The sequence below is a fragment of the Lepidochelys kempii genome, chromosome 3 (genome assembly GCF_965140285.1).
Source record: "Lepidochelys kempii isolate rLepKem1 chromosome 3, rLepKem1.hap1, whole genome shotgun sequence".
Lineage (NCBI taxonomy): Eukaryota > Metazoa > Chordata > Testudines > Cheloniidae > Lepidochelys > Lepidochelys kempii.
Window position 1 is genome coordinate 176,379,465 of NC_136382.1, and position 16,520 is coordinate 176,395,984.

At 40.7% G+C, this 16,520-nt stretch overlaps 1 protein-coding gene across 8 annotated transcripts in view; it reads left to right on the forward strand.

Moving 5' to 3' along the window:
- The window catches only part of EPAS1 (endothelial PAS domain protein 1), a 151,500-nt gene that overhangs the window by 126,345 nt on the left and 8,635 nt on the right, over positions 1-16,520 (forward strand). For all 8 annotated transcript variants that reach the window (XM_073339108.2, XM_073339112.2, XM_073339113.2 and 5 more), the window contains 5 exons: positions 2,588-2,694; positions 9,492-9,639; positions 10,383-10,591; positions 10,944-11,134; positions 13,788-13,898. In XM_073339108.2, coding sequence (XP_073195209.1) covers positions 2,588-2,694; positions 9,492-9,639; positions 10,383-10,591; positions 10,944-11,134; positions 13,788-13,898 — 766 coding nt within the window. The remainder of the gene's footprint in view (positions 1-2,587; positions 2,695-9,491; positions 9,640-10,382; positions 10,592-10,943; positions 11,135-13,787; positions 13,899-16,520) is intronic.

A 16,520-nucleotide genomic window follows, 5' to 3' on the forward strand; every position in this document is an offset into this window, starting at 1 on the left:
GTTGGTTGCTAATTCTGTACTAGTGGTTTAAAATTTTTAAGGATTACATATTCAAATTAGTGCACATGGCCAAATTCTGTGGCCAGTTATACCAACGCATCTCCATTGAAGACAGAGCAGACTTTGATTGGTTTTATTTATATTAACCTATTTGCAGCATTCACAATTACTTTGTGAGTCTCATGATATTTGGTATTCTACTTAAAGTCCTGGGTCCTGTGAGAATTTCAGCTTTAATTAAAAAGTAAACTTCTAGCCCTCCTGGTTGCAGAGGAAAGCTTGCAAACATGATCCAAGTACAACATAAAGGTTCAGAAACCAGAAGGCAAACAAAAAGAACCCTAGATGTATTATTTTAAAGTCATCTTATTCTTAAGCCTCTCTCATAATTTTGGAGGGACCTAACTCATGATTTTTTAACGTTGGCATTGGCAGTGCTGTATTTGTTCACTGACTAAGCGAATTAATAGAAAACAATGTTTTTCAAACCCACACCACTCTGACATATTTGAAGAAATGTGATTTACAACGAGCAGAATCAATGCACTGGTGGTTACTTGTATATTCATAGAACAGGATGAATTGGCTTATCCTGTGTATGTGGAGGCATTTACAGGGCCAAATTCTGGCAGAGCATTCTCCATATGCACTGGCCAGGATATCCATGATTAGCAAGTGGGGTGCAGGGCACACGTTCTCCACCCCAATCATGGGTCCCCCAGATATGTGGACAAACAGCTCTGTAGGCTTCCCACAAAGGAGCCAGACCTGATCCTATTTACACCAATGTAAATCTAGAGTCATCCCAACTGAAATCAGAATCTGGCACATGGATTTTTCTGGGACAACATAAAGGGGTCACAAGGGATGTGGGCCATATATTTATGTGTGTAAAGCACCTGACTCAGCAGTGTCAGCTATCAAACCGTATACTAAAGCACATAGTTTATTTGTGGTACTAGCGTGGAGGAGGCCTTGCAGGTGGCTGCCTTGTACATTAACTTGGCTCTTGCAGTATTTATGTGTACCTACTTTATGGATGTTTATGGCTTAAGCCATACTTTTCCCTAGAGCATTGGAAAAACACTCAGACCAACAGCAACCCCTCCCAAGCACATTTATACAAAACTGAGAGTTTGCTTCTGCACTTGGTTGTGCTGCTTGTAGGTCTGTGTGACTATTAATGTTAATGGCAATTACGTGCGAGAAGAGAGAGGAGACTGAGTATTCATTGAAGTCTGAATTTCCTGGCTTTGTAATGTTTATGACAAGCTAGGAGTTAGTCGATTGTTTTTTGTTGTTGTCTGTTAATTTCCCAGTTTTTACTGCAGTTTGTTTAAAGAATTGAACAAGTCACCCAGGAGTATTATGGATGAAACAATAAATAATAATGGTTCCTTAGAATCTCTGCAGTAGATGTGACTTTGCTGTTGGATGTATATAGGGGGTTTTCTCATTAACTGAGGTCTACTTTGTTTCATGTTTTTAATAGATGAATTTCTGAATATTTTTCATGTGACAGTTACATGCACTTCAAATTTAATTCAGGAAACACTTATTTAAAATTAACCCACCCAGCCAGTAAATATTTATTTTGATATGTCTACTCATTTTGAAGACTTTTTAAAATTTCTCCGATATGCCGAGCTAAATCCTTCCTAAATACTTATTTAGGTCCTTTAAGAAACTTCTGATTTTTGAGATCAGACTTTCACAATTCTATCTGTGTAAACCCTGCATAGTGTGTGGATTCCTGATCCTAGTAACACAGTCCAAATATCCTCATGGATTTTTTGTTGAGAAACATTACTGAATAAGCAGAGCAGCTATTTTTTTAAAAACTTACTGTCTCTCCCGGCATTAGTTTACTGTGTATTTTGTTTTGATAAATGAAATACCAAAAGCAATGAGCTAATCCCTTGCTACAGTTCAGTTTTTAAAGTCAAAACTGTAAGAATTATATAAGCAGAGTAGATAGCCAGAGGGCAGGACCTTCTATTCTTTGCACACACTGCTCCTGATGTGGAGGATCAGGCCCATCTGGAGTAATAGACAGTGAGACAACTTGTAAGCAATGATTTGCCTGTAGTGAGTTTTCCAGCTGTTATGGAACTCTTGGCGAGAAAATAGTGTTTTTAATGGCTGCCTTAATAACCACTATAGAAATGAATGATAAAAGTATTCAAAGGCTGCAGAGCTAAAGGTAGCACTCAGGCTTGGGCTGGAGCCAAGGCAGTGAGACCTCATAAGGGGGAGGATCTCAGAGGCCAGGCCTATGCCTGAACGTCTACACTGCAGTTTTATAGCCCGAGCCTCATGAGCCCAAGTCAGCTGATCTGGGCCAGCTGTGACTGTGCTGTGGGTCTTTTATGGCAGGGTAGATATACCCTAAGTATGGTAACAGCAGATCATTATTAAGAATATTGTATTTCCTAATATGTTCCAGAAAGAAATCCCAGTGTGTATTCTTTGACATCATATTTCAGATCTATTGCTATAAGGACTTAAATTAATGGCAGCACTTAAAATATATAGAGACATTGTGGAGTAGGAAAGATCTAATAAAACCTTTTTTTTCTTGGTCAAGAATTACTGAATTGATTGGATACCACCCAGAAGAGCTACTGGGCCGTTCTGCATATGAATTCTATCATGCCTTGGACTCAGAAAATATGACTAAAAGCCATCAGAACTGTAAGTCATGTTGATATGTCCTTCATTGTACATAAAACACGGTGTGCATGTATCTGACTAACAAGCTGCAAACATAAAGGCACATGGGTGCGTTGTTGAGTTCTTGTGTATATCTTGCAGGTATTCTGTAAGAGAGAAATGCAAAGGGATTGCACTAGTGCTTCAAAGTGGGACTTAAGTGATGCATTGGCCTTTTGCTATGACCTGTTGAAGCCCCATGGCTGGCCCTTTAGATGAATTTCACTCTAAATTAGAAAAAAAAACTAGTTCCATTTGCAGGATCTTGATTCTAGGACACACCCTTTTTTCCAAGTTAACTCATGATACCAGATTCAGTTGGGAGGCTGAAAAACTGGATAAGAGCAAGCAATAAATATTGGGAAGCAATAAATAAGAATAAATGGTCAATTTCAAGCATGGCAAGAAGTAAATAGTGGCATACCACAGTGATCAGTATTAGACACAGGTGTCCAATATAATAGAAATTAGTAATAGAAAAAGCTCTACTAAGTTATCTTGTTCAATGTCTTTCTCTCTTTCCTCCTGTTCCCATCACTTTACTTCTTTTGCCCACCCAAAACAAATAGCCTGGAAAAAACACATAAATATTTAGGTTAATTCAGAGTAGGGAAGATTGTGGGGAAACTCCAACAGGACCTAATACAATGAGATAGATGGAAGATGACATTCTGTATACAAAGTAATATATGTTGGGAGGAAGGGGTTTTTTTAACGGTTTTTATGCTTAGTTGGGTTCTGTATTACCTGACATGGTCAGCTAAATGTTGGCATCTGCTCAATAGACAATGGTGGTCAGAAGGATGGAGAATTATATGGAAAGAAAGTATAATGCCATTGTATAAATCAATGCTTCATAGTGAAGGTTGTGTATGCTTATGACCACCTCATTTCATTCCTGATATGATCATTTTGAAATTATCATGAGAGGTCATAGAATATGAAACCTAGGAGGAGAATTTTTAAAATACCAAAGGTTTCAGAGTAACAGCCATGTTAGTCTGTATTCGCAAAAAGAAAAGGAGTACTTGTGGCACCTTAGAGACTAACCAATTTATTTGAGCATGAGCTTTCGTGAGCTACAGCTCACTTCATCGGATGCACTCATGCTCAAATAAATTGGTTAGTCTCTAAGGTGCCACAAGTACTCCTTTTCTTTTTGTAAAATACCAAAGATTATTTAGTAGAGAAACACACGTGAAAGGAGATATGCTAGAGATATATAAAATAAAAGATGTAGACTGCCAGTTAACCACTCCTGTTTGTCCTATCCTATAATATCATAACAAGGGAGCTTTCAATGAAACAAGCAAAACAAGCAAAACAAACAAAACGAGCAAAAGAAACAATTTTATATGGCATAACGTTATGTGACTATGCTGATGGAAGATACTATTGAGACACATAGCTTAGTAAGATTAAAAAAATAAAATTATCTGCATGTTCTCAGTACCATTTCCCTCATCTTCCTTCCCTTGCTCCTGCCTTATTTTTTGTTACTTTTTGCCTTAAATTAGATGGTAAGATCTTTTTGTGCAGCACTTAATACGATGAGACCTGACTCCTGCCTGCGGCTTCTAGTTGCTGCTATAATGCAAATAATAATGCCATTACATTAGCTAGGTTAGAGAAACACAAAGGTGCCAAATTCTCATGCTCCAGGATATAACAGTTTGCACCAGTTGGGGGGCCAGGAAAATACCCTACCAAGATGATATAATTGGTCAGGTGTCTCTTGCACATGGCCTCTCTTGCAAACAGGATCTCAAACTAGCTGGACCATTTTTCTGTTCCCTTGTGTCATCTTCTGTGCGCTCTGCGTAAGTGAGGTGAATTGCTTGGTTTTTACAGCATAGTCATTTTCACAAAGTGTCGATCCAGTCCTATAGCAGCCTAACAGCAGGGTCTGACTCAAACGCTCGGGAACTTTACTGAGACAATCCAACATGCTGCAGCTGATGGCTCCATATAAAAATTTAAAATGACATCATGAGCATTTTGAAGAGCGTCATGTGTGTAACTTAACCACACAAATGCATTTTGGAACACTACATTCAACCATAGTTTATAGTTTCCAAGAGGAAAACAATAATAATGACCAGAAATATATACAGTTATAATGAAATTAGTATATAAAACTCTGAGCTGTCTTTTGGAGGTCATAATTGCTGTCTTTGAAATATAAAACAAGCTGTTGGTAGATGAAATAAACTACATCATTTCTTCTCTAGCTCTTTGTACTTACTTTACATTTCTAACTCTATTTTCTTCTGTTCAAGGTAACCCTTAACACTAATCACCTAAAGATTAGGCTTTTGACTAATATATAAATATAAATTTTTTTTGTGACTGTCTGTGCTTTGGAGTTGGCCTTTCCTAGCAATATAATGAAGGCCCTGCATGTGTCTACGAAATACATTTGCAGTGAAAGGCTCAGTCATGTTGTTGGAGCATCCAGTGATAGACCACGATCATATTTTTCCTCATCCCTTTCAGAGTGATTTTAACTTTTTTTAAGAACATAATAATCAGTCTCAGCAGACAACTGCATAACCAGAAGGGAGGTTTACATTAGCACTAACAGCAGGGGTTCTAGACCTCGCTATCCCCAATAAGTTAAGTACTCAGATGTTCATTAATAAGAATGTTTGACAGCAGAGAGAGTCATCTGGGATGCAGAACAATGTTAGTTTTAATCAGAATGTTTTGAAGAAGCAGTTATATTTGTTCTCCATTAGCCTGCTGCTGTCAATCCATTCATGTGGCTTTGTCTTTTTTTTACAGATTTTGAATTCCCCAAAACAAATTAGGTCTTTTACAGGGGTGAGCAATTAATGATATTGTCTCTGCTTGAGCAAGCTATGTATTCTGAGATATCTGATTAGAATGCATCATGAGCAATCGGTGGCTATTTTGCTTTAAGTTGTTTTTAAATCCCAGAGATCAACAATATAAACTGTAGATAGTTACTTTTGAAATAGCACCAGAGAGGAAATAAAATAAACCACCAGCGGAGGCTGCTCCTTGTTCTAACAGGGTCAGATCGACTCCATGCACAGGACCAGCATAAAGCCTGTGTGTCACTTAAGCCCTCAACGTAGGGCCTAATCCAGAAACACTTTGAAGTCAGTGGAAAGACCCAGAAGTGGTTATTTATAAAAAGAATCCCACTGCAGCCTTATAGGGCTACTCAAAGCCATGAGCACTAGATCTGGTAATAAATGTGTAGGATCAGGACCTATAATATAAGAGTGGCCCCACAGTTTCTGAAGGTGTGTAGGGAAGCATATACCCCCTTTCTAGTTCTAGGGTAGCATAGCTGATGCATTCTGCCCTTTACAGGCATTGGCCCAAATTCTGTGGTGATGTAAATTAGTGCAATTCCAATAACCTCAACACAAGCTATATCACTTTACATCACCAGAAAATTTGGCCCTTTGCATCTTGCTGAGGCAAATGCCTCCAGGCACTTCTTACAAGTCCAAAGAAGCCCATGTGGCTGGGGGCATATGAATAGCAAGCCATGAACAATCAGCCACCTGGGCACCAGCAAGCCGTCATTGAACATGGAAGCCTTTGTGACCTTTTGAGAAACTGGGCAGATATTCACGAGTTCTTTGCTGTGATTTCTAACACACATTGCCTAATCTAATGTTAATAGATCTGATATAAGATGACATATAATTATCCTTTTTCACAAGTACAAATAAGTTAAAACAAGATACAATTTCTTCTGGAGAATTCTCCTAGCTGTTTTGATCTATGTTTCACAAAATTGTTTTCCTAGCAGAGCTGCAAAGTAATGATTCAAAATGCAAAACAAAAATAAAACTCCATGCTAAATATATTAGACATCCAATTTTTATTTAACCTAACTATGCTTTCTGCAGGAGATAAGTATAATCACACTATAAATATATCCATTGATTCCAAATACATCAATGCCAACAATAATGTAATGTTACCAAAAAAAGAAAAGAATCGAGTTCTAGAGCAGGATTTATTTTTCATTACAAGAAGGTAATCCACCACTAGAATGAGGAAGGGGAAAAAAGTTTGAAGGTTGAATGAACACACCTAAAATAAGCCTTTAAGATGGAAACAAAACTACTCCCTGGATTTACTGGTGATACTGCTGACACACTTGTTGCAGTTTTACAATACTGTAAAGTTTTCACATGAGGTAACGACCCTGTGCTGAAATAAACCATAGTACTCTTTGTGTTCTTGGCTGCAAGTATAGCTTTATATACAGTATAAAACTTAATTGGTTGTCATCAAATGCAAGATTAGAATTTAATTTGACAGGGTTTAACATGCCCACTCTTTTACCAGTTATGTGAGGAAGAGGTGAAAATCCTTGTCTTTGCACAAAAGATTCACTGCAAAGCTATATTTTCCAACCAAACAGTATTCTATTACTATTTCCATTTAGGGCCTGGTCTCATTCCCATTAAAGACAGTTGGAATTTTGCTATTGACTTCCATGGGGAGCTGGCTCTGGCCATCTGAGACCTTTCAATGGGAAGTGCATAGAAGTTTGACAGGCCAAGTCAATCATATCATACTTTGCATCTATTTCAAATGTATGACAGCAATTTAAAAAAAAAGCTTTGTAAACAATTAAAGGCAACAAAAGTAACTGAAGATAATATTTTTTGTTTATTCTTCAGTGTGATGATCTAATTAATGTTGTATGAGATAGACATGTAATATTTTGGTAATGTATTTAAAATAAAATCCTTTTAACTTTCTAACAACTTGGAAGTCAGACTGAAGGCATATGGCTAGATAACTGAAAGATGAAATTCAAGTGCATTAGTAATTTATAGTGTTACTCCAGAAAAAGCGTCCTGCCACTCTTTGTATCAGAACATGATGTGCTTTTGGGGTGGGGGGGTGTAGATTAAAGCAGTAAAAAGCTTTCCTGTAATGTAACAGGCGCCCTTATTATGACTCTTATTGAAGAGCTGATGATTAGGAAGCCAATGTAATTATGTTTCACAAGCAGAGCAGAACAGTCTCTGAAACATACTAAAGGCAAAACCTTTTGATTTTGTTCCACACATTTAATCAAAAACATATTTAATCAAAAACAATAATCTTATATTTTGTCTAAATTAAAAAGTCTAAATAAATTAAACGAGGGATGATGAAATATTCCTAGGGGAAAAAAAACTTTAGAGACAGGAAGAGTAACACTACAAATGACCCACAAACACTTAGAGTGGGGTTCACAAAGGTACTTAAGTGCCTATCCCCCATTGGAATCAAAGGGAGTTAGGCACCTAAATACCTTTGGGTATGCTACCCTTATTCTATTTCATAAATGTAATGGGCCCAGTTCTGTGGTGGTTGTGCAGGAAAGACTTGTGCTTCAGTAGTTTCTGCAATGGCCATGTGCACAGGACTTTTCCTGTGCAAAGACTGTCAGATCAAATTCAACTACAAGTGGACTTTAGTACCTCAGTTTAATTGCAATCAAATAATGTTATTACAATGAAAAGCTGCTTAAAGGGGAAATTTTGCCAAAAGGGCCTGATTGTGCAAACTTTAATCCCAATGATGAGTGCTTCTGTGCTAGAATGAATTGCAATATTATTAATATTAACATGGATAGAAAGTTACTGTCAGTTGGGAAAAAGACCGTTACTTGAATGGAAGATACAGTCTATATTAGCTGCTTTGACGAAAATGGAAGGTGGATACCAAGTAAAGCATCCTAAAAACTTAAATTCTCAAATGCCAAGAACTCTACACTGAAACATCTTGCCTAACTCTGAGTACTACAGATATCATATTTCGGAGATATATAAAAGTATTTGTAAAGCATCCAGATCAAACTCTAAATCTGAACTGCACTTTTTTTGTACAATGTGCTACTACACAAGCAAAGCTTGATTCTGTCTTCTGTGTAACCCCAGATGTTACATGGATGTATTACATTGTCCTGGAAGCATTGTTTGACCTTCATCTAAGTCTTAGCTGGAGACTGGCAGGTTTAAAGGAAATATTGCAGAGAAATGATGACAATTGCATAGCCCAAACAGCCAGAAAAGCAGAACAATTCAACTCTCCATTTTCTCTACTGACAAAACAGTACCACTGATAATTCTTCATTTGTGTCACTTGGACAGCTTGGAAAATGTTTTTCTTTTCTTTCCCTTTTGCTGTAAGATCAATGTCAGCATAGTAACACTATGCCTCCTTATTTGCAACAATAACAAAATATATCAGGAATGTATATCTGGAGTTGATGTCATAGATTCCAAGGCACGAGGAAGGAAAGAAAATATATACAATTCAGGCTAAGATTTTTATTTTTAAAAAGGGGTGGGCACCTAAAATTGGGCTCCTATATTCATAGGCACCTACATAAAAGCAACTGATGGGTGTTCAGCACTTTTGAATATCAGTCCACTTCTTTAGATGCCTAAATATGATCTGAGGAGCTTAACTTTAGGCACCTATTCTTGGCCTTAAACTAGTCTACATATACATATGCAATCAGTAGTCCACAGATTTTGGGCACCTAACTTGAACTCTCTCACGTTGAGCCCCCAGAAATAGTGGCTACTTTTGAAAATTTTAGCTTTAACAATTACACTTAAAAAATAAGATAATCAGACATTTACCAGCAAATAGCTTTAATTCTAGCGCTGTCATTTTACATGACTAGAACTCAAAGGCAGTTTTACTGGTTTAAGTGATGTGCTACATTTATATATTGCATTCTTATAAATGCTGCTACGTTATTTATATTTTGTCCTATTTGACAGTGTGTGCAAAAGGTCAAGTAGTAACTGGCCAGTACCGAATGCTTGCAAAGCATGGTGGATACGTATGGCTGGAGACTCAAGGAACTGTCATTTACAATACACGCAACCTACAACCTCAGTGTATTGTCTGTGTCAACTATGTACTGAGGTAAGTTATACAGAACCCAAAAAGTGCTTATGAACATTTATGCTGTAACATAGGCAATTAGTGAAATTTTTGTAAGGTATATTTTACTTTGGTATTCTGAAACCAACTTTGCCAAGCAAGATAGATCAAGCACAACTGTTGGACATTTTCTTTCAATAATGTCTATTTGATACAAAATCTATTGACACACGCCTGCAGAAGGCTTTTATTTGCATGTAGTAGAATTTCTAGTCTCTTGGCAGGACCAGGTATAAAACCTGCATGGAAGATTTGGAATAATTGCTTGCTACCAGGTGGAGAAAAGAAGTTTTTAAGCCTAATCTCTTGTAAATATCACCAGAAAGAAGTAGTTTTCCTCAGCAAAGTCAAGACCACAAAGTGATCTACTTTTGGCAAAATGAAATATTGTGGTCATAGATTAGGCCAAAATCTGCAATCTTGTAGAGTGAAACTGGTCTGGGTCATTACTATATTAATTACACACCTATAAAACTGAAGTAACCGTGGTAAATCATCCCCCAGAATTATTGAGCAACTGCAGCTCCTCTTTGCTTCAAATTAAGTTCTGGGTGCTCAGCAACTCTGGAAATCAGGCCCAGTTGTCTCACGTTAGGCACCCAAAATTAGTGGCAGTTTTGGAAATGTTGGCCTTTGCCTTTAAAGTTTTAACAGTTTAGTAACTGTTTATACAGTGACTTTGTTTTAGAGTGCAAAATGTCTAACAGATCTAATTGCCTTGTTAGTGAAATTGAGAAGAATGACATTGTGTTCTCAATGGACCAGACGGAGTCTCTGTTTAAGCCTCACCTGCTGACAATGAATACTATTTTTGATAATGGGGTCCCAGTGACTGAGAAGAGTGACTTCTTGTTCACAAAACTGAAGGAAGAACCAGAAGAGCTTGCTCAGTTGGCACCCACACCAGGAGATGCCATTATTTCTCTGGATTTTGGTTAGTGTTGTAGCAGCATGCAATAAAAAATAACCACAAAATACTTCCTGTTTCAACAAATGCAAAGAACCTCAATGGGACTGATCGTGCTCTCCTGTGCACTTGGGAAAATCCAGTGTGACTCCATAGAAGTCAGAGGCCTCACACCAATGAAAAATTTCTGTGAGCCAGATGACAATCAGGCCTCTTATTTTTTCTTGATTTATACTAAAACCTAAAAATGTGAAACATGCACATGGCAACTGGGCGGTGTTTGCTTATTTATTTATTTATTAAATAGCTGGTAATGTGTCATAGCACAACAGAATTGTCAGGCTGAAAAAATGTGCCAATCTTGTTAATATCTGTTCAGGGACACAGAAGTTTGAGGAAGCCTCTATCTACAACAAAGCTGTTGTTTTGACTCTAAACAAACAGTGGCCAGTGGAAGTGAAGACCCATACTCCCCAAGGTGAAAAGCTGACTATGCCATCATTTACAATGCCCCAAGTTGCACCAGGCAGTAGTACTCCAAGTGCAAGTAGCAACAGCAGCTGTTCAACGGTAAGAAAGACCTTTGAACTGAAAATTAAATTATCTAATCTACAAACTACAAGGTAAATAAATGGAGTGTGATGTTTTGTATGTAACTCCCATCAACATCAGTGGGAGGTACATGTGTACAGTAGTGGTCTCATATTTATGAAGTAACCAAGGCAACTATGCACACATTGTATTATATACACACTGAACAACATAATGAGGATAATAAATCAGGGCTATCCCCTGCGCTTAATACCAATCCTTTATTTTTTCCCAGCCACCCTCACACTAATCTTCTCTCATTAAAACATCCTAGGTACAGCTGCTATACCAAGCCACCACTACTTCTAGGTGAATTAACCAGTAAAAGGCTGCTGTAAGATAGCGCAGCCATTATCGATATCCCTTTAACAAAAATCCTGGCATATTACCTTCATTTGTTCATTAGGTAGAAGCTATAGCCATATTTCAGTGGTTCCCAACTTGTACCAGTCCTGGCACTTAAGGCTTTTCAGGCTGGTACCATGGATTTCCTCTCCCTCCTTGCTCTGTGCTGGGTATCAGCGAACTGCTGCTGTTTGCCGTCCATTCATTTGTGTACTCTCTAACCGAAAACTTGGTTTGCTCTGAACTAAGCTGGATGGTGCACAACTGAGTGAGAGGCAGTAGGCACTGCGTGGAACACATGAGAGTTTAGTCTGATTAAACTAGCATCATTGCCCCCTAGAAGTTGGAAAGGGCTGACTTAGCATAGCCAGCAGGCCATCCCTGGAGGATGCCCCATTTAATTTGTAAACGCTGGAAGAGGAAAGTCGGAGCCCAGGCTTACCCCTTTCCTCTTCAGAGAGATTTAAGAGGGGATGTCTCACATTGTCAGTTTAAATTTATTTTTACAATATATCTGAAGTCGTAACTCTAGATCCATATGGCAGACCATTTCTATCATTATTGCATGCAACACTTTTTACCATTTCTTAGTGATAAAAGTAATAATCTTCTTCAACTGCTTGTTTGTGTCGATTCTGTTCTAGGTGTGCAGGCACCTACATGTGCGGCCATCGGAGATTTTGCCTTAGCGGTACCCCGGGCCTAGGGCCAGCTGTGGCGCCCTCTGGAGTTATGGTTGCCAACTTTCTACTTGCACAAAACTGAACACACTCGCCCCGCCTCCTGCTGCGCCCCTCATCCGAGGCCCCTTCCCCCCCTCACTCCACCCCCGTCCCTCTGTTTGAGGTGCAGGAGGGAGATCCAGGCTGGGGGGTGGAGCTGAGGGATTCAGAGTATGGGAGGGGGCTCCAGCTGAGGAAGGGGTTGGGAGGGGTATGGGCTCTGGACTGGGGGATTCGGAGGGTGGGAGGAGGTTTGAAGCACCTTAACCTGCATGTCTGAGACCTGGTCCCCCCTTTGGGACCTGAATCTTCTGCTGTCCAGACTCATGGGTCCCCGCGTCAAGCACTTGGCTTCCTGCTACCTCCTGCTTCTCTCCTGGAAGGTCTCCTTCTTGGTCACTATAACTTCAGCCCATAGGGGGTCCGAGACCAGGGCACTCATGTCAGAGCTACCCTATATGGTCTTCTGTAAGGACAAAGTCCAGCTGCATCTGCACCTGGCCTTTCTGCCCAAGGTCATCTCCCAGTTCCACACTGGTCAAGACATTTACTTACCAGTCCTTTGTCCGAAGTCTCATGTGAAGGATGAGGAGCGCAGGCTGCATACCTTGGATGTCAGACAGGCACTGGCCTTCTACACTGATAGAACAAAGCCATTCCGTAAGTCAACGCACTTCTTCGTTGCTGTCGTGGACGGGATGAAAGGCTGCCCAGTGTCAGCCCTGAGAATCTCATCTTGGATCACGGCCTGCATCCGCTGCAGCTATGAGCTGGGGAAGGTGCCCCCGCCAGTGACCATGATGGCTCATTCGACTAGGGTCCAGGCATCATCAGCTGCCTTCCTGGCACAGGTGCCGATCCAAGAGATCTGTCGGGCTGCAACCTAGTCATCTGTCGATACATTTGCGTCACACTACGCGCTGACCCAGGACGCTTGAGACTATGCTGGCTTTGGCAGAGCAGTGCTGCAAGCTGCAAGATTGTGAATTCTGAGCCCACCTCTGTTGATTCTGCTTGTGTGTCACCTAGAATGGAATCGACGTGAGCAAGCACTCAAAGTAGAAAAAACGGTTACCTACCTTTCATAACTGTTGTTCTTAGAGGTGTGTTGCTCATGTCAATTCCATTACCCACCCTCCTTCCCCTCTGTTGGAGGTGTTGGCAAGAAGGAACTGAGAGGGGGTAGGGCTGGTGGCACCTGATATACCGCAGCATGAGCGTGGCACTCCAGAGGGTTCCACAGCCGGCCCTATGGGTACCGCTAAGGCAAAATCTCTGATGGTCATGCAGGTAGGTGCGCGCACACCTAGAATGGAATGGGCATGACAAACACATTTTGAAGAACAACAGTTATGGAAGGTAGGTAACCATTTTTTCTGTTGGAGAATAGTGTGTGTTTATTAGAGTTGAGTAGAATATTTGGTTTGTGGAGATGCTGTAGACCCAGTCTTGTTGTTTGTTTTGCATAGCTGATGTTCATTATTATACAGCACAGTGCATTGACAGCACCATATCAGAATCAAGTACTGTGATAATCTAACTGCTTCGTTTTTATTCTTGTACAGCCAAGCAGCCCAGGAGACTATTACAGCTCCTTAGATGAAGATCTTAAGATTGAGGTGATTGAGAAGCTCTTTGCCATTGACACAGAGTCAAAGAACCAGTGCAACTCCCAGGTGAGAGGACAGTAGTATTTTCTTGCCCACAAGCTATGAAACAATTCCCCCATAACCAGTACTATGGATGACCATTCTAGTGTAATACAGCACTTAATTCTCAATGCTGCTCACAGTTCTCATTCCTCAGGAAGATCCAGAGAGGGTCAGTGTAGCCAAGAAAGAGTATGGAGATGAATGGAAAGCGGACAAGCTGCAAAGTTTGCTGATTGAGTGCATCTCCTCGAGATCCTGTGCCAGCAGAACTCCATCTGGACTTTAATGTTGCTCCTCTTAGGGGAGGTTTTATGATGCAGAGGCTATAATGAGCTCTAGTTCTTTCAGCTACAGCTTAAAAACTAGGATAACACTTGAGGACTGATCTGTGCACAAATTGAGACAGGCACAGTGGAAATGATCCAGACTTCACCAGTTGGAGCTGCCACTGCTAGAAGTACACATGCCTGCCATGAGATCAGCTTACTCTTTGCTGAATTGATCCCGTCAAATGGGTAAACCTAGGAGATTACAGGGAAGATTTTCAAAAGCACATACACAAAAAATGCTTATGCACATACGGATGCCTCCAACTTGTGACAGACAGCCCTTGGTTTGCACATGCACATACAGCAGTTGTGAAAAGAAAAGGAGTACTTGTGGCACCTTAGAGACTAACCAATTGATTTGAGCATAAGCTTTCATGAGCTACAGCTCACTTCATCGGATGCATACTGTGGAAAGAGTAGAAGATCTTATTATATACACACAAAGCATGAAAAAATACCTCCTCCCACCCCACTCTCCTGCTGGTAATAGCTTATCTAAAGTGATCACTCTCCTTACAATGTGTATAATCAAGTTGGGCCATTTCCAGCACAAATCCAGGTTTTCTCACCCCCCCCCCCACGCACACAAACTCACTCTCCTGCTGGTAATAGCCCATCCAAAGTGACCACTCTCCTTACATTGTGTAAGATAATCAAGGTGGGCCATTTCCAACACAAATCCAGGTTTTCTCACACCCCCTCTCCCCACACACAAACTCACTCTCCTGCTGGTAATAGCTTATCCAAAGTGACCACACTCCTTACGTTGTGTATGATAATAAAGGTGGGCCATTTCCAGCACAAATCCAGGGTTTAACAAGAACGTCCGGGGGGGGGGGGGGGGAGGAAAAAACACGGGGAAATAGGCTACCTTGCATAATGACTAAGCCACTCCTAGTCTCTATTCAAGCCTAAGTTAATTGTATCCAATTTGCAAATGAATTCCAATTCAGCAGTTTCTCGCTGGAGTCTGGATTTGAAGTTTTTTTGTTGTAAAATAGCGACTTTCATGTCTGTAATCACGTGACCAGAGAGATTGAAGTGTTCTCCGACTGGTTTACGAATGTTATAATTCTTGACATCTGATTTGTGTCCATTTACTCTTTTACGTAGAGACTGTCCAGTTTGACCAATGTACATGGTAGAGGGGCATTGCTGGCACATGATGGCATATATCACATTGGTGGATGTGCAGGTGAACGAGCCTCTGATAGTGTGGCTGATGTTATTAGGCCCTGTGATGGTGTCCCCTGAATAGATATGTGGGCACAGTTGGCAACGGGCTTTGCTGCAAGGATAGGTTCCTGGGTTAGTGGTTCTGTTGTGTGGTATGTGGTTGCTGGTCAGTATTTGCTTCAGGTTGGGGGGCTGTCTGTAGGCAAGGACTGGCCTGTCTCCCAAGATTTGTGAGAGTGTTGGGTCATCCTTCAGGATAGGTTGTAGATCTTTAATAATGCGTTGGAGGAGTTTTAGTTGGGGGCTGAAGGTGACGGCTAGTGGCGTTCTGTTATTTTCTTTGTTAGGCCTGTCCTGTAGTAGGTGACTTCTGGGAACTCTTCTGGCTCTATCAATCTGTTTCTTCACTTCCGCAGGTGGGTATTGTAGTTGTAAGAATGCTTGATAGAGATCTTGTAGGTGTCTGTCTCTGTCTGAGGGGTTGGAGCAAATGCGGTTGTATCGCAGAGCTTGGCTGTAGACGATGGATCATGTGGTGTGGTCAGGGTGAAAGCTGGAGGCATGTAGGTAGGAATAGCGGTCAGTAGGTTTCTGGTATAGGGTGGTGTTTATGTGACCATCGTTTATTAGCACTGTAGTGTCCAGGAAGTGGATCTCTTGTGTGGACTGGACCAGGCTGAGGTTGATGGTGGGATGGAAATTGTTGAAATCATGGTGGAATTCCTCAAGGGCTTCTTTTCCATGGGTCCAGATGATGAAGATGTCAGAGCTTGGGTACAGAGAATGGGTAGGGAAAGAGAGTGAAATGCCAGGCAGGCAAGGGGGAAGGAGGGCAAACATGGAGCACAACAGAAATAATTGTTACCAGAAACAATTCAACATCAGTTTGCTCAGATGACTTCTAGGGTGTATGAGACCTTTCTGCCCTGCTTGTAGCTCCTCTTCCTGCTGCTGCTGGTCATCTGAGTCCTCCTGGTGGACCTGGGGCCTTTAACGGCTAGAACTGGGACTATTGCTGTGATGGAAATAGGAGGCGAGGGTGTTGCTGATCTGGGTGGATGAGAAGCATGCTCTCTTCCTGCTTCAAGGTTCAGTTGCTTCTGCGTGGAAGATGCAACATTTAGATGCAGTGAGCACCCCC